This window comes from Cydia strobilella, chromosome 6 (assembly GCF_947568885.1).
Source record: "Cydia strobilella chromosome 6, ilCydStro3.1, whole genome shotgun sequence".
Classification (NCBI taxonomy): domain Eukaryota; kingdom Metazoa; phylum Arthropoda; class Insecta; order Lepidoptera; family Tortricidae; genus Cydia; species Cydia strobilella.
In genome coordinates, this window is record NC_086046.1 from 20424401 (window position 1) to 20443195 (window position 18795).

General features: G+C 36.6%; 1 protein-coding gene and 1 long non-coding RNA gene across 11 annotated transcripts in view; one reads left to right on the top strand and one right to left on the bottom strand.

The window, feature by feature from the left end:
* The window catches only part of LOC134742269 (disintegrin and metalloproteinase domain-containing protein 11), a 784213-nt gene that overhangs the window by 450138 nt on the left and 315280 nt on the right, over positions 1-18795 (top strand). For all 10 annotated transcript variants that reach the window (XM_063675307.1, XM_063675303.1, XM_063675305.1 and 7 more), the window contains 2 exons: positions 1906-2054; positions 16929-16979. In XM_063675307.1, coding sequence (XP_063531377.1) covers positions 1906-2054; positions 16929-16979 — 200 coding nt within the window. The remainder of the gene's footprint in view (positions 1-1905; positions 2055-16928; positions 16980-18795) is intronic.
* Positions 1-18795, bottom strand: part of LOC134742286 (uncharacterized) — a 529938-nt gene that overhangs the window by 392030 nt on the left and 119113 nt on the right. The gene's annotated exons all lie outside the window — the stretch shown is intronic.

Genomic DNA, 18795 nt, shown 5'->3' on the forward strand with positions numbered 1-18795 from the left:
GCACTCTGGCGGCAGAATTTAGCAGTAATAAATACTTCCTATTCCTGAAGTTGTAAGTAACCTCATATCGTCATGCATTGCATTGCAAGCTTTTTATTTCTCCTGTCATGGTACCTACTAATAAAAGAAGTTCAATGGAAACGGAAAAGTTTTGTCAGAAACATGTCAAAAGTATTTACTAGCCTCAATCGCATCAGAAATTGCATTGTCCTCCCGCCACAGGCCGCCATAAGCTGCGTTTAACGCGCTAAGCCGATTGAAACACAATCGGCATCGAATGCGAGCTCACACGTGGGTTTTTTCGACTCCTGAGGATTTTACCACGCCCACCTGTACGGATATGATACGCGTAGTCGGACTCACAGAATATAATAAGCATAAGCTTGCAGTACCCTTCACTCGGCTCCATAAAATTAAAAAATCATTCATGGGTAACTGTGTAAGATTTTATAATAAACTTCCAAATATCATCACTGAATTATCTGTTAATAAATTTAAGAAATATGTAAAACGTAAACTTATCTCTAAAGCCTATTATAGCACACAAGACTACATGAATGATGAAACACCATGGGATTGTGATTGAAAATTATATTGATGAAATTGATAATTCAATGAATACCTATATTAGGGAATCAGTATTTTTTGACATTTAGATTTTTATTCTAGAAAGTTTCTAGACTAGTATTTTTTATACAATTTTGGTGTTTGACGATCCTTTTGTGAATTCTTATTATTAAGTTTGACATATCTATAATAATTCAATGTTTTTAAGAACAATAATAACTGCATCAATAAATTGCTCTGATATTTAGATTAAGGTAATATTTAAAACATGACAATTTAAAAGTGCTTGTTGCTAGGCCTATTTGAATAAAGATATTATTGACTTTGACTTTGACTTTGACTTACCTGTCAAATATCAAAAGTGCGACCAAAGTCAGAATGATGTCAAGCATTAGAAGTCAAGTAGTAATAGAAATATTCATTTATACATCAAATAGAATAAGAAACTTGCTGATTTGTATATTTCAAATTCAATATTAAACTTTGCGGTACGAGTAATATTAGGTCTTTTCCCTTTTCTAGATTTTCTAGATTTTATTTTGCTTAAATTACAACTGTTGAATATCGCCAGAGGACTTCCATCGAATCCTGTTCAGTCGCTATCAGATACATCGGAGCGGCCAAGGTGTTCACAAATATCTCAACACGCCTCTATTGTCAAGGCGCTACAGTGCGTGTTCAGGTATTTTTGAGCACCTCGGCCGCTCCCATATATCTGATGGCGACTGGACGTCCATAAATTTTCAGAGAAACCGCTCAAATCCAAACAGAATAATATTATGATAATTCCGAAGTTATCATCAACAAACAAACGAATTATGTTTCGGACTCAGTTTAGGTACCTTTGGTTCATTTAAAGTTTCGTCTTAAATAATTCCGACCGTGCCAACTTATTTCTAACTCGAAGAAATGCGGAGTTGCGCGAAATTGTTTTGTTTTTGAGCGCTTAGAGCGTTTCCACATTGTCCGATCCGATATCGGATGTCGGAAGGAAGTAAAATGTAAGATATATGTGTTTATCTGTATTTATTTATGCATTTAATAAATCATTATTACTAAAAGACGATAAATAACGCAAAAAAGGCGGACTTAATGCCAAATGGCACTCTCCTGCAGCTGTTTTTGTCATAGGCGCCTTCCGATATCCAATATCGGATTCCGATAAATTCACCCATGTCGGAGCCCCCCGTCAGCTGCCGGACCGATAATATTTGTTTGTGTGCGTATGTGTAGGCATAATGCTTGTTGTAATGTGCGTGACTGCTAAAGACGGCGCCCGGGCGCGCCCCCGCGGCCTGACTACGACTAAACGCTCTAATAGATATTTTTTGTCCACAGGTGAAGTCGAGCGGCTGCTACGCGAGTACCGACAGAACCAGGAGCTAGTGCGCAACATCGGTGCCCACTACTACCAGATCATCTACCCAGTACAGCTGCGTCATCACGAGAAGATGGGCATTTCCACGCGCGAGGTCAACGCGCAGAAGGTGACATTGGTCTTATTCTTTCTATTTCCTATTCTGGAACCACCAGGGCTGTCTCGAACAGACGGCAAACGATCGGGCTGACGCTGGTTCCCTGGCAGAGCGGGTGGTGTCTTACATGGGATGCAAGCTGTGTGAGTACATTTATTTGCTGCATACCATGTAGTACACACTGCTAAGTCGGCAGGCTGAACGGCACAGGCTGCCGCCAAAAGCAAGCGCCTGAAATACTCTGCCTTGGAAGCCACCTACGACTTCGTGCCCGTCGCTGTCGAGACAGCCGGGCCCTGGGGGCGGGAGGCGCGTGAGCTCTTCCGAGAGCTTGGCTAGCACCTCAGGGAGAAAGGGAATGACCACCGTTCTAAGTCATGGCTTGTCCAACAGTTCTCCATCACCATACAGCGGGGTAACGCTGCTAGTGTGATGGGGACCTTTGGACCTGGCATGGCTCAGAACGGGTTTTAGTTTCTAATTATTATGTATTTCTTGAATTAATGAATTGTGTTTTTTTTTGTCGTCGTAAGAGGCCGTAGTCGATTTTGGAGCAAAAATTTTAAATTGATAGATTTAGTCGTTGAAATTATACACGTTTTGTTACGTAATATCTAAATAACAAGTATTGGTTTCTATTAGCACGTCTTCTCATCTTGCGTTTTAATAATGAGGTCGCAAGCGTGCGTCACCGGTAATATATGAAAAGAACGGGCAGTTTTTAAAAATTCATCAAAAATTTATGGTGGTAAATTATACAAATTGATGTATAAGAATAGTTTCAACAAATGTTGTAGATTGTTTAAGTATCAAAATTACGTTGAAATTAAGTCGATTTTCAGAGAAATTGTCACTTGTTTTGAAGTAATTTCTGGAGAAAATTGATTTCGTCTAACTTTCATTTACACTACTTCAAAGTCATAATAATAAAAATGTAGTCTGATAAACGTCAAGTACAGGATATGTGTAATACAAAATTACCATGTTTAGCCGTCCAAACGTTATGAAATTTAAATAAGAGCGACAAAATCAGTGCTTTACGCGCGTTTACCTAAACGTCCATCAGAAAAGCAAACATTACTAATTTAGTGAGTCTGTTTTCAACAAATTGATCTGATAAAAGGTAAGATAAGAAGATGCGCTAATAAAAACCAGTACTTGTTATTTCAATTAGGTAACAAAAGGTGTACAATTTCACCGACTAAATCTATCAATTTTACATTTTTGCGACTAAAATCGACACCGGCCTCTTATGTCTAAACTAAAACTATCATCAAAAGCAAAAGTTGCTCTGAAACCTTTGTGGATTATGTTCAGGGCGCCTAGCCATGATGACAGTTGTTGTTGAAAGAAAATGCCAATCGAATTTTAATGCATGGAAATAGTCACATGATTTGTCGTAGCGCTTATCATCCCTATACATTTGCTCGGCGTTTGTCGATTGTGATTATGACTCGCACATATAGGTTTTGTCGTTGTAAATAACATTTTCGTTATTTGTATAATTTTTTTATCGCTGTTAGTATTTTTATTAGTGTTTAAATTATATCTATTTTAAATATTGTAGTTTCGTATTATTCTAGGTACAATACAATTCAAAACTCTTGATCTCACACCTTTTGCAGCTTAAATACGGGTTCAAAGATGTATGTAAATAAAACAGAAACTTTAGCAGAAAGAAAGGTTAAGTAAGCTAATAAAACTATGCTTTATAGCACGTTATCATCAATCCTCAGTTCCTTAATGCTTGTTCGATTTAACCATCTAAATTTCTGCATGCAATTTCAATACCAACGTGCCATAAACCTATCTTATTCCCTACGAGCCCGGGGTTCGCGAAACTCGTTACGTTCTCTGTCTAGCAAGTAATGGCACCAGTTTCGGTAAAAGTGTTCGTAGCGCCGCGATATTTAATGATTAATGTATCACTCGCGGGACAACGCACAGCTCGTAAGGGGCGAACTTTGTTTTTGACGCTCGTACGTGATGGAAGGTTGTATTAGAATTGTTTTTGTGTGACGTTTTTATAAGTTTGATTGTGGGTTGCAAGTGTATCTAACGAATTAAAATAGGTACTAGTACTACTACTATGTAATAGTACTAGGTACTAATTTGTAATGCCATCAATCCACAATAATGTAGGTAAATACCTCATGTATTTGGTAAATAATGTATTCTATTTTTTTAACACGACTTCGAAGTTATAACGGCGGGCTTGCCAGTCTCAAGGCAGAGTTATTTTGTTCTTTGCGGACCGGCTGTGGTGGTACTTTTTTGAATTTTTTTTTATAATCTTTGACTTCTTAATTGTAGAGTTTGCACTTTGCAGTGACTTTCAAATAGCCGCGACACTTTGAGGTAACACAAGTTTACATCATACTTAGATGCTGTAAAAGACGATTTACTGCCATTTCGTTATTTATAAATATTATTTAAACTAGACGTAAATGCAAAATTTACGGTTTTAATAACTAGGTATTTTTTTAATACTGTTCTTAATAAAACAAAATTTAGTTACATTATTTCGCATGATGTAAAGTTCGTAAAAAAATGTAGATATTTTTAAAACGTTACAAATGACCAAAAATTATAAAGCCCATCTTTTAAACAGCGTACTCTAAAAGAACAATTTTCGTATTGCTCTAACAGACAATAATAATAGAGGTAATTTACGGAATGCTGCGAAACAAAAAGGAAACGCTATGATTAATAGCACATAGTTCCCAGTGGACAAGTGACGTGTAACTAACATAAAAATAGAAAAAAAGACGTAAGTACAAGTCAGAATATATGAGGTTACGACGTTTTAGCCAAGTGTTGTATGTGACATGTTATATGGCCGTACTGTGTCTTGTTTTATTACGATTCTAGTGTGGTACGCATTTTTTTAAGTTTTATTGTGTAGTTTACGGTCCTATTTCGTTGTGAATTTGGTATAATAAATAAAATATTTAATAGTAAATTGTAAACTGTAATAGACAAACTGTAAACTGTTATATATATGTAGTAGTGTGACTACTTAAAAAACAAATCAAAATATTTAATAAAATAATTTGATTTGGTCCCATAATTGAGTAATAGTAAATTGCTTTGCAAATTTATAAGTACGTTTAAAAAACGTTGTTACACTTAAAAACCGGCCAAGTGCGAGTCGGACTCGCGCACGAAGGGTTTCGTTCCATTGAGAAAAAAAAACGGCAAAAAACGGACAGTCTTAGTAATAGGGTCCCGTTTTTACCCTTTGGGTACGGAACCAGGGATCGTTACAGGTATAACTTAAAAATTAAAATATCACGTAGCATTCGAAATATTTGTTTGATATTGTAGAATGGTATTTACGTAAGGACAATGAGTTATCAGATCACCTAAATGAAATGGAAAAATATACGTAAACAACCGAGATACCGAAATTGAATACCAGTTAATTTGTGTGAAAAATATACCGGTATTCGATCCCTGTACGGAACCCTAAAAATCATGCATGGTCTTATCTAAATATGCAGATTCATAAAGCTGAATCTTAAAAAAATATCTCCATGAGAATAAACAATAAGAATAAGCAGTCCTAAAATCAGTTTTACGAAAATATACAGAAAAGTCAATGTTAAAAAAAAACCTATTTGCCTATTTGGGTGTCCCACTGCTGGGCAAAGGCGTCTCTTCCTCTCCCCTTGATTTCCACAAATAAAATTATTTAGATAGATAGATAGATAAACTGTTTATTTGTTTGCCACAATACACACAAAATATTCAAATACAAAAATGACATAGGTACACAAAACATTTCATAAAATAATTTGTGGCGTTCCTTATGCATACCCTTCTGTGATGGAAAGCCCCATTTGATTTGTTCCCCAAGTCCTGTAGGTATAATTATACATTCATACTTGTTTCTCAATGACTTACCTTCCTCTTGTGGTGTAAGAGCGTCCCGCATTCCTCTCAAAATATCCAGAAGCCAATTAAACTTGGTCGGAAGTTCGATCGACCCAGGTATCGAAGCAATTACGCCCTTTTGATGGATTCTCTTTGGATTAGCATAGATTTGGTTTTAAAAAGTTTTGGGGAGAGTACTTAGTATTCGTGCTTACAAATAATATTAGCCTAAGAACGTTTTCACATTGTCCGATAGGATATCGTATCCGACATCCGCGTAGTCAGGCCGCGGGGGCGCGCCCGGGCGCCGTCTTTAAGTATTTTTTGTTACTAACAAACTATGCACATATATATTCGTCTGAAACAAATGCATTTTTTTTGTATTTAGCGGTCACGCACACTACAACAAGCATTATGCCTATACATACGCACACAAACAAATATCCGACAGCTGACGGGTGGCTCCGACATGGCTGAATTTATCGGAAGCGCCTTTCCGATATCGGATGTTGTAAGGCGCCTATGACAAAAACAGCTGCAGGAGAGTGCCATTAGCATTAAGTTCGCCTTTTTGCGTTATTTAGTTATCGTGATTTACTAAATGCATAAATAAATACAGAGAAATACATATATCTTACATTTTATTTCCTTCCGACATCCGATATCGGATCAGGCAATGTGAAAACGCTATAACAACAGCGAGGAATGCTGCCGGCATCTTTGATTTCATTCTTTGGCCGTTTTAAAATTTAATAAAAGTGGACGACCGCGCGAAATCGCCGTTAGTCCTCATTTTTCTCATTGGATATTAACATTATTCAAAATATTTTGACACAATTTCATGTACATCAACCACAGCTACGCCTCTTTGTTTGTTTTTTTTTTCGAATTTTTTATTATTTTAATAAATTTTATATATATATATTTTAAAATAAAAAAGTCGAAGTTGTTTTTTGTGTTTTTAGAAGATGTGGTAAAATAATGTTATCATAATGTAAACCGTTGAAACGGCAAAACTTTGTAAACCGTTGAAACGGCCTTTTTATTTTCATTTTAGTCATTCACCACTGGGGTTTTTAGGTAAAATCTGTTCTCATCTCTCTAAATTCCTTTTTTAGGGTCCCATACCGTGTTAACCAGACCCTAAATTACGAAACTTAGTTATTGAGGAAATGGCACGTAGATTAAAAAAAAATCTCGAACATAAATTATGTTCCTCAGATTATAGTATTTTTTTTATTTTTTTTATAACCTGTAGTATCCCACTGCTGGGCAAAGGCCTCTCCCTTAGATTTCCATGACTCCCGTTGTTGAGCTGTTTCCGGCCAGTTATTAGTGAAGGTGTCTGTCGTCCCGCCATCTCCGCCTGGGCCTGCCACGTCCGCGCTTCATTTGCGGCATCCACTTGGTGGCTATACTAGCCCACCTATCCGGATGCATGCGGCAGACGTGACCTGCCCAGTCCCACTTCAGCCTAGCGGTCTTCTCCTCTACGTCAGCTATGCCTGTTCTGGAGCGCAGTGTAGTGTTTCGGATGCGATCCATCCTTGTGACACCTAGAATGCTGCGCTCCATTGCTCTCTGGCAAACCTTCAATTTGGACTTCTGACTCTAGTATACTATAATTAAGGCGCTTCGCGCAGTTTTTGGCCAAAAACTGTCTCTTTTTAGAGCTTATAACTTCTAAATGAGTCAACCAAAAATTATGAAAAAAATATATATGCATCTTCACTCTATGGACAACAATCTCAACATTTGACTTTTTTTCTGAAATTTGTAGTTTCACCGAAAAAAAAATAACACGACAGGCCGTTTTGCGGCTAACTTTGCTTATAACTTCTAAACGGCTTAATCGATTAATATTATTTTTAAACTAACAAAAATGTTTTAACAGGTTCTACAAATCCAACATAGCTTTTCTTAATCAAAAAATATTTTCTTAAGAAATCGAACGTTTTTCCACATTTCATGCGTATGCAGCCTGAAAATGGCGTGGCCGGCAGTCGTGTGCCAGCTTTGAGACGAGGAGGCTGTGTCGCTCGTCGCTCCGTGCCTTCCTTGCACTATGTTTGCTTATGCACAAGCAAAGTGCTATAATATCGGAGTTATTGTGGCCAAAGAATAAATAACTGCAGAGCGCTGATTTGGTTGCGACGCGCATTAGCGACTTAGCGAGCGCATCACGTTATTTTGCGGTCTATTACAATGAATGTAATGATAATATCCGTATATATTATACTATAACATACGTATGTTTGAGAAAACTTCATTTGAAATAAATAAATAAATGTTTTCTAACCGACATATTATAATGTCATTCAAGTTTTACGTTTTGAATAATGTTCCATTCCATCTCGAAACAATAAATAATTGATTTAACATAAGCTACCTATTACCTATTACGTTGTATGTATGAATAGTACCTGTTAAAAATTTTGTTTTTGTAGTTTAAAAATAATTTTAATCGATTAAGAACTAGCAAAACGGCCTATCGTATTTTTATTTACGGAAAAACTTACTATTAAGTTTGTTGTAGGTTTAGTTAAGTAGTAATTAGTGTTAAATAGTGTAATTGTAGTTATGTCTGTAAATTTTTCATGGGTGATCCTTGCCTGTTAATAAACGTTTTGTTATTTTATTATTATTTGTATCTCCTTCTGGATTTCAGTAATTATTTCATTGGGTCAACTTGGTGTATTATGTCTTCTAAATGGGTAAACAAAAAATTATGAAAAAAATATATATGAATCTTCATTTATTTTTCAACAATTATAAAATTAAACTTATTTCCTGATATTTATAGTTTTACCGTAATAAAAATAATAAAACAGGCCATTTTGCGGCTAACTTTGGTTATTTTTACTAAACGACTAAATCAATTAAAATTATTTTTAAACTAACAATAATGTTTTAATAGCTGACGGTCTTTCCACCGCGATACAACCGGCCGATGATTTGTTTTATTAACAATATCATCTAAACTACCATCTGACAAAGTATAAAATGGGATGCGATGACTGAAAAGATTTTTTTACATGTTCATGTGACCAGCTGACGGTCCACCGAGATACAACCGGCTGACCATTTTTTTAATTCACAATAGCATCTAAACTATCATCTGACACAGTATCAAGCGGGAGGCGATAACAATTTTTTTTGCGTGTTTCGGCTGCCATTCCTCAACCCTTCAACGGAGCGGCAGCTGACGTCCACAGGGGTTCATCATACATAGCCGTTAACCACTAAAAAAATAAATGATTGCAAAGCGCTGATTTCGTTGTGGCGCGCTTGTAATAAAAACCGGCCAAGTGCGTCAGTCGCGTTCCAAGGATTCCGTACATTACTCAAATTAAACAATTTATTTTTTATGTGAAACGTGCGTGAAATGTCTAATAAACCCGTAGGGGTTGGATCAAAAACTAAATAATTAAGTCCGACTCAAGCTTTACTGCTCATTTCTAATAAGTTTTCCTGTGATCTGTAGATAAAGATCTATTTTGTGTATTTTTTTCAAAATTTTATACCCAGTAGTTTCGGAGATAAAGGGGGAATGCTCATTTTTTGCCTATTTTCGTGAATAACTTCTAAACAATTTAAAAGTGCTTGTTGCTAGGCCTATTTGAATAAAGAATATATTGAATTGAATTGAATTGAATTGACTGTTTATCCCAAAATTATAAAAAATATACATTTGAGATTCTCACAATGAGCTCTTTCATTTGATATGTAACACGATATAGTTTGAAAAACTTTTTTTTTCTCTTTTACCCCCCAAAATTGGCCCCCGTGTTTAAAATTAATTTGTTTACGTTACATGTCTGTCTTTGGGTCACATACTTACATATATACACCAAATTTCAACTTAATTGGTTCAGTCGTTTCCGAGAAAATAGGCTGTGACAGACGGACAGACAGACGCACGAGTGATCCTATAAGGGTTCCGTTTTTTTCCTTTTGAGGTACGGAACCCTAATAACGATGATATTCCCACGCAATGATTGAGAAAACTTCGAAATTCGAAAAATAACACATTTGTAGTAGTATATGAAGCTAGTAGGTACTTTAATTTTATAAGTTAACTATTAATGGCATTATTTATATTTATTTATTACGAAAATTTATTATTAAAAAAAACTGTATAAAATAAACGCACTGTACGCCTCAATTTAGTACATACCAAGCTTTAGCTATAAATCTTAATCCGTCGATTTGACTTAGGTATTTATTTGTAAGAAACAGATAAAACACAAATTAACTAATAAAGTATAATGCATAAGGGAATATATTTACGCATGATCTACTCATACTCAAACAACAAAATATCTGCAAAAGATACACAAATACGAGGTATAGCGCCAAATGCCGCGCGCCTCTGGGCTGTAGGTTATTCTTTGAACCTCGTTCCGCCGCAGTCGCCGCACCGAGACGAAATTCACGTACGATCGCAGTGAGCGGGGTGCGGGTACAGAGACGCTGAGACGCTCAAGGCCAAATCAGCGCGAATCGTCTTAAATTAAATGAAAACAACTTTTTTTTTAATGCAGGACCTATAAATAAAAACCCAATCGAGCACACAGCACACACACTCTTATCTAACATGCCAATACAATCCTCCGTTTTGCATCGAAATTCAGACCCAGCCTAATCTAACAATGTCTTAAGGCTACGCAAGCCAATTTCTTTGTGCAAATACGTCAGCAACGGATCAATCGATAATTAACTATTGCTACAATAATATAAGCCTTAATTGGTTATGCCAGACTGCTGGGTGTGTTCTTGACACGGGGAGAGAGGAGCTAGCGGGGGGGCTTGTCGTCTAAAACAAAGGCATCACCGGGATATTACATGAAAATAGTTTCCTTTTGATATTGGGGAAATTTCGTTTTTCTAGCGTCTGGTAGCTACAGTTATTGCGCTATAGATTGTCTCTTTGCTATATTGCAAAACGTTCAAATAACATCAAAGGCTTAGAGGAAATGTAAACGTTCGGACGTCGATGTAGGATTGATATTGCTTTGTCAAGAAAACGGTTAATGTTATTGTGTTTTTGGATAGGAAAAACGGGTGTTTTCCTGTTGTCGAAATATGATTTTTGTCACACACTATAATATTTATTTGAAGTTTTTTCCTAAGCATATAAAGTCTTCAAGCAAGCTTTAATGCGGAAAGCATTTCACTCACCGTTGATTAAAAAAAGGCTTAGCAAATCCTACAATAATAAATTAAATTGTATTGCAAGTATTATTGTCATCGAATCTAAGTCGCCTTCCGATGGCAAATTTAACTATTTTACAGTGACGATAAAACTAATTCTGTGAAACCAAACAGTGACGTTTTATTCGAAAAAGCTTGAAGTTATATTTAATGGTAGAGCAGCTACGTCACAATATTTTATTTAAATTGGCCTCTTAAGTACGTTTATTTAAAAATACGCAAACGTTTTGTCTTTGTTAGTAATAACAGATTTTCACCGACAACACTCGTTAATCTTACTCTTGTATTTTGGGTACATTTTCTAGCATAATCAAACAAATAAATTGTGTTCGTAACAAATTGAACGTTTACTAAAAAAATCATGGCGGGTCCTCCAGGGGCATCTGTTTCGGCGACGCAATCAACGCGACGCCAGGCATGGCCAAGCAGACTAGGTACTTTCGATTACGAATCTAAATGTTTACGTGATACATATTGCTGTTTGTTGTTACGTGTCGTGGACATCAGTTTTGTAATTTTTTACAAGGAAATAGTATTATTATTTGTTGGGGGTGTTGTGGGCCTGTGAGTGTCACGTCGACCAAGCAGTGATCTATTGTGACGGCCCTTTAAAGTTCGTTACTAATGCCCGTTGAGTCCAGAAAATTCCAGATTCTTTGGGCCGTAATGTTCTGTACCTCATAGGGTTGCAGTATGTGCCGCCCTAAGTGGATACTTCTTTTTGACATTAGTGGTCCACAGGAACAGAGAATGTGCATTGCAGTCTCCTCTGATTCCTGGCAGAACCTGCATGTCGCATCCTGTTTCTTCCCAATTCGGAACATGTGTTTGTTCAACTTACAGTGAAGTGAACTTACAAGGAAATAGTAATTGATTGCCGATTTCAAAGTTGCATACATTCGACAAAACTGCCACAGCTCTAAACAGTTTACAGCCTTCCTTATCTTTATATATATCGTCTTCGTGACTTCACTTCGATACACAGTGTAACAAAACCCAATCAAAATTTATAGGAGTAACTCAAATATACCTCTACATTTGGTGGAGTATGATTTGATCGAAATGTATTTGTAGCACTGCGTGTTTGGTCTTGGTATAACATCCTGCTGAATGGGCGTTTTTATTTATTTACCAGTACAAATTTAACTGTGAAATGATGATTAGTTAAAAATGATAACAACATTTATCAGACTGAATTCGCATGAGTAATGTGTAACAAATACTTATTAAAACATTTAAACCGGGTCGGGTCGGGTATCGTGAATTTATTTTGTTATCTTTATATATTTATTTACGATGTTTCAGCGTTGCGCTAGCTTTCGTTCTCCTCAGTCCTGAGGGTCGTGACCTCAGATAATATATAATATGATATAATATATAATATGTATTTAATACGCGAAAGTTTCAAATAATTACTTTTTTTTCTATTTCAACGGCTTAGTAGATTTAATTTTTTTTTTTATAAAGTCGTAAAAACGATGAGTTTTCCTCTAAGTGAAATAATACATTCCCTGAACCCCCTACCAACATTATCATGGGATAGATAGTTTTGGTTAGGTTAGCAACCATTGAAATGAAGGGCAGCTATTGGCCCATAGATAAATACCTTAAAACTAGCATACATACATATTATTATAAAATATATCTTAAAACTACACACTTTAATGGCTGCGATACAGTTCGCAACCCCGCAGTGTCAGGAGCCGGCCGCGGAACCGCCGGAACTTGACACCCTTGGGCCAAAACTCCTCCTTAATGAAGGTCGCTAGGTGTTCAGTCGGAACGCTCACCACAAAAGAATTAAAATTCCAACTTCACGACCATCAGGATGAATCCGGATTTGACTCTTACATACTTTACGATCTCCTCGAGCTTCGTAAGTAGTGTAACCATTGATAGCCATGCCATGCCCCGTATAGGATTCCTAACCCAGCTTCAATCGAAGTGCCGAAACTAATACCAGCGTCATGTGCGGTCTACCATAAGCAGGATGTTACCAACCGTACACAGCTAGTAATTGCTACTCGAAGCTCATGCTGCTACACAGAATGATCCAATTATTTGCATAGCTTTAAAGCGGAAAGCCGTATGTAAAGCATTTCGTTATAAGCTGATGTCAAGCGCTATTCGGGTTACGAGATGTTTGATGATCGGCTGATTAAACAGTACGTGTATGTCGGATTTGAATAAAGTTGCTGGATGCCAATCTAAAGTTAAAACCCGCTAACTATAATTTATACCAGTTTTAAATGGCCTAGCGGTAAGAGCGTGCGACTTTCAATCCGGAGGTCGCGGGTTCAAACCCCCGGCTCGTACCAATGAGTTTTTCGGAATTTATGTACGAAATATCATTTGATATTTATACCAATCGCTTTTCGGTGAAGGAAAAAATCGTGAGGAAACCGGACTAATCCTAACAAGGCCTAGTTTCCCCCTCTGGGTTGGAAGGTCAGATGGCAATCGCTTTCGTAAAAACTAGTGCCTACGCAAATTCTTAGGATTAGTTGTCAAGCGGACCCCAGGCTCCCATGAGCCGTGGCAAAATGCCGGGATAACGCGAGGAAGATGATGATGAGTTTTAAATGATTCACGGTTAGTTTCACTAGACTTATAAACATTCTCCAACCCGGCTGGTCCCCGTGGGGAACACGACCAACACCCTCACACCATGCCTCAAATGCCATGAAAAGATCAAGGAAACTAGACTATATTTGCTGGGACAGACTCCAACCAAAGCCTTAAAAGGTTAAAGTCAGCTTGATAGAAAAACAACACGAAAACACGTCTAAGTTTTATTTTATGGGGTTCTTCAAAAAAGGAGTGTACAGGTTTTTAAAGGGTCGGCAACGCGCGTGTAATATATCTGGTGTTGCAGGCGTCCATAGGCTACGGTAACTGCTTACCATCAGGCGGGCCGTATGCTTGATTGCCACCGACGTGGTATTAAAAAAATATATTTTCAGTTGTATATACCCTGCGTACCATCCATACTTTATTAACTTTAATCCATACTTATTAATATTATAAATAATGCGAAAGTCTGTCTGTCCGTCTGTCTGTGTGTTACCTCTTCACGCTTAAACCGCTGAACCGATTTAGTTAAAATTTGGCATAGAGATAGTTTGAGTCCCGGGGAAGGACATAGGATGGTTTTTATGTCGGAAATCATCCCTAAACAGAGTGAAAAGGGGGGTTAAATTGAGAGTTTTAATGAGTTGCCTAATAATTGATGACAAGCAATTAAGCTTATAATATGCTCAAATTGAATGATTGATTACACTTTATTCAGGCGCTAAACTTACTCTAGCTGCTGTTACTGATTCCACGCAGACGAAGTCGCGGGCAAAAGCTAGTAGCAATATAATTTTTGTATAAAATGATGTCAAGGGATAAGATTTTTGTTAAACACAAGTATATTTTAGAGTAATTGAGAGACCCGGGATCATTTCTTGTCTATTGGGCACAAAATAGACAAAACTATAACTAACTTATGATTTTTTTATTAACAATATTTTTTTTACTAAATATATGCTAAAAAAATGCGTTATATAAGAGTTAATTAAATTCAAATCACATTAGCTGTCAGTAAATCCAGCGTCCACTATAAAATACCTAATTACATTAATCACTTTGTACAGCCACTGAGTCCTTAGGAAATTTGCTAAAACGTATGCAGAAACTACGCCATGGTAACTAACTCTTGCAATGGGACAAGGATGTTAATTCACTAATCTGTAATTGGAACGACAGGGCGCTTACCAGAGCGTTTATGTGGTTACCTAACTTTCTGCCGTCTTGGGCTTAGATTAGAGAATACTTACAGATATGTCACTCGTAAACTTAAAGGGTTGCCATAAGTGTAGACGTCGACCCAGACAATTGTTTGCGTTTTGCGTTTTTAATTTAGCGACACGGGGGTTGCAAATATTGCTCCGTTGAGTATCACCGGGACACCAAGCTGCAAACGGGGACGTATGTCAACCCTTGAGCAATTCTGAGCATTGACGGGGACAATTTGCTTAATGGCGGGGCACCAAGCTTCAAACGGAGACATGTCCCGGTTTAAGGGGACACATGGCAACCTTAAACTAGTGGCTCTGTGAGCTTAATACGAGGTATTCATAAGCTTAACAAATGTAAAAATAAAATATAATTGTTAAAAACGAAACGACAGAAAAGTAATATCTGACTACCGAAACTGTTCACAAAATTTCACGGGTATCGGTTGAGAAATGCGACCCGCAGAGGAGAATATCAGGACACGAAAGCAATCTGTCCAAGCTGAAACGGAGACCTTCGCTGACGCTCGGTCAAAAAGTTCTTATATTGGCATGGTTTCCAATTACGAATTTTATTCGTGACCATTTGTTGAGCACGCTCAGCGTGGTTAGTAAACTGATTTCAAGTTTTACTTAAATTTATTTCTAAAAGTACTAATTTTACTTAAAACACGTGTCTGAATGAATTCACTTTTTCATATTGAAATACATAGATATGTGAGCGAAAGTAATTATACCTAATTATAATATTCAATTTGCATAACAGTTTATGGTCATTAGGTTTAAGATTCTTTATTAAATTAACACTGTGGCTTGCAGGGTACAAGCTGGTAACACGAGTATACCTAATTGCGAATTGATAGATAATTTCCACTTTTGTTCAGTGGCGCTTCTGCTATAAATTATACAATCTGTGTCTCCGGCGGTTGGTTCATCTCCTTGTAACCCAAGTTTCAGTGGCAAAAGTTTACCGTGTAAATCGGCTTAAGATTAGAATAGTACTATATTCAACTGCTCGATTCTAGAAAGTTCGTGGTTATTATTATGGGAGCGGTCGAGTTTTGATGGCTTTTTTGAGCTACATTGGCAATGTTCCGTGATTTGATTTTTATTGGTTACGTACGATTGCGGGAGTAACCCTCTTATTGTCGGATAGAAACAGTTTTGTTTCAAGAAAAGTTTTTTTAAAAGTTGAAATGTAGACAAATTATAAACGCCAGCTGAGATAAAATGATCGCGTTTTCATCGTGTACACGTAAGTGCGAATATAAAAGCTATTTTACATTTTCCGATCCGATATCGGATGTCGGATAGGTACGGTAATTTTTAAGTTTTGGTTAATTTTATTGCTTGTAAAAATTGACATGTAAAAGTGCCCCTGTGGCCTATTTGCTGAATAAATGTTTGATGTTTGATGTTTACGACTACAAAGAAGCAAAAAGTAAAAAGTGCCATTGAAGTCTTATACATTTAATTTTTGTTTGTTGTTCAAAAGATGGCATTGATACTATAAAAAAAGGGACTTAATGCCATAGAGCATTCTAGAAGCTGTTTTTCTCCAAACGTCATCCGGCATCTGATGTCGGATCGGACAATCAGCCCGATTCGAAAAAAAATTGTATAAAAAATGCTAGTCTAGAATGTTTCTAGAATAAAAACTAAATGTTATAAAAACAACAACAACGAAGTACATATATTGGAATATCCATTTCATCATTATGAATTCAATATAATAAATAATTTATCATTTCGAATCACAATTAATCCCATTTCATGATGTGGCAATCATTTCATGAAATGATCGGTTGGTCACATCATGAAAAAGTCAAACCTAACCTAACCGTATCATAAATTGATCATTTTCTATAATGGCATTTCAAATGATCATAATCTATGATCTGGCCACGACATGTATAATATTTTTGAATGCATTCGCCATTAATAAGCTTGAACAAATCATTGTTACGATGACTTTACTTTCATCCTTGGTTTTAACTAATTTCTGTTTTCCTTTCAGGGACGCGGCTATGGTTCAGACTACCAACAGGGCACTCGGTCGCGTGCTAGGGTAAGTGTATACACTAATTTTACATACCCGATGCATGCCGTACGGTTATTTTAAACAGTGTCACATCAAATCAAATCAAAAAATATATATTATCAGGCATCAAAGACCCATAGATTCATATCTTACAGACTAACGTACAATGGTACATGCATTATAATCTTACAAACTAAAAATTATTTTGACCACACAACATATTTTTGCTAGTAATGCGGTTCCCTGAGCCAGAAGGCGAAAAATCTCCTTATATGATCATGTTTTTCTAAGAGACGTTGATATTCGTAGACGTGGAAAAAATATATGTAGTTCTTGACTATATTATCTTTAACAACATAGCTTCCGATACACGAATTATGACACTTCGCTCGATACAATTAATTCCCAAAGTAACCTCTAACTCGGACTTTTAATCCTACTTTACTCGGTTATTTATTATGTGATACTATAAACAAAAAAAGAAGAAAAAACAATCTTAACATAAATAGTAATTTCATAGCTTTAGAATTTCGATATTGTAAGGTAACGTTTTTAAAATAAATAAAAACCGACAAAATTCGATCGAAATTGACACTTGGCGCGTATGTTCTTTCCCGTTCTTTCTTGCGAAATGTGACAAAGACAGCGGCAAACCGATGGAACGGCCTTATGTAAATATAATAGTGTTTCGTGTTCGAGATGTTACGCATACATTACTAGGCTAAGATCGTAGCGCTACGTTCGTACACAGGGCGGACACGCTATACATCAAAAATCACTTGCGTTTCTATGTGTGAACGGCACATCTGTACACGCGGCATGCGTCATAGTGTGAGTAAGTTGCTTAAAAATAGTACTTGAGCGGCCGGCAAACGGCCGTTAATCTGCTGTCGCGGGCCGAGGTAATTCAAGTCGGGGCGGGGCGGTGCGTGGCCGTTCTATATGAAAATACTATTACTTATTCTGTGGTTCGTAGCTAATAGCATAGTTTATACGCAGTGAAAGTGCTTCTTACACCCAGTACTACAAGCATTAATGGTGTAAATTATAAATTACCACATTTATGAATCTGATATTATTGTGTTATTTATTGCGATCACGTTCTTGTTACGTGTATATTATTTTTTTAATTGCATAATTATAGTCTGTCAAGCCATTAACGTTAGTAGAAAAAATTCGTCCCATATAAAATTTGAATTTCGCGCCTTTTTCTACCGACAAGGTTATTTGACAGACTATATATTTTTACAAAGTAAATACTACGCCATACCATTTTCTATGCAATAAACAAAATGAAATGAACGTTCCATAGGTAAGTACTATTATTTCCTATGGTCAAATACTTCATAGTTAAAAGTACAGACTGTAGAAGATTCGTTTGGCACCCGTTTGTTATTAAATTATAAAAGTTTGTTTACTTATGAAATCGCGATATGTTTGTATACCTACCTACCTATTACACTTATTTTCCCCACTGGGTAATTTTAATTTTGCTCTAAGTAACAGTGCACTTGGGAGCAAACTTTTGAGAAAAGTAGGCCCATTTTACGGTGTCTATCTAAACTAACTACAAATACCTTGTAGTTAGTCTACTGAAGTAGCCTACTTAAAGCCGTAAATAGCCAGCCTTTAATCATCCCCCTTAATTAAGGCGATGTTGCCAGCAATCTCAATTTGCTATGTAAAACGGTTACATGCGCCCCTGTGTCGGGGAAAATTGCTCTTTGTTTTTGTCCATGTACAGTCGAGTTCATAAATATGTATACATTTCTTCACCTTAATCCATTGCAATAAGGTGAAAATATGTATACATATTTATGAACTCGACTGCACAGTTGACGTC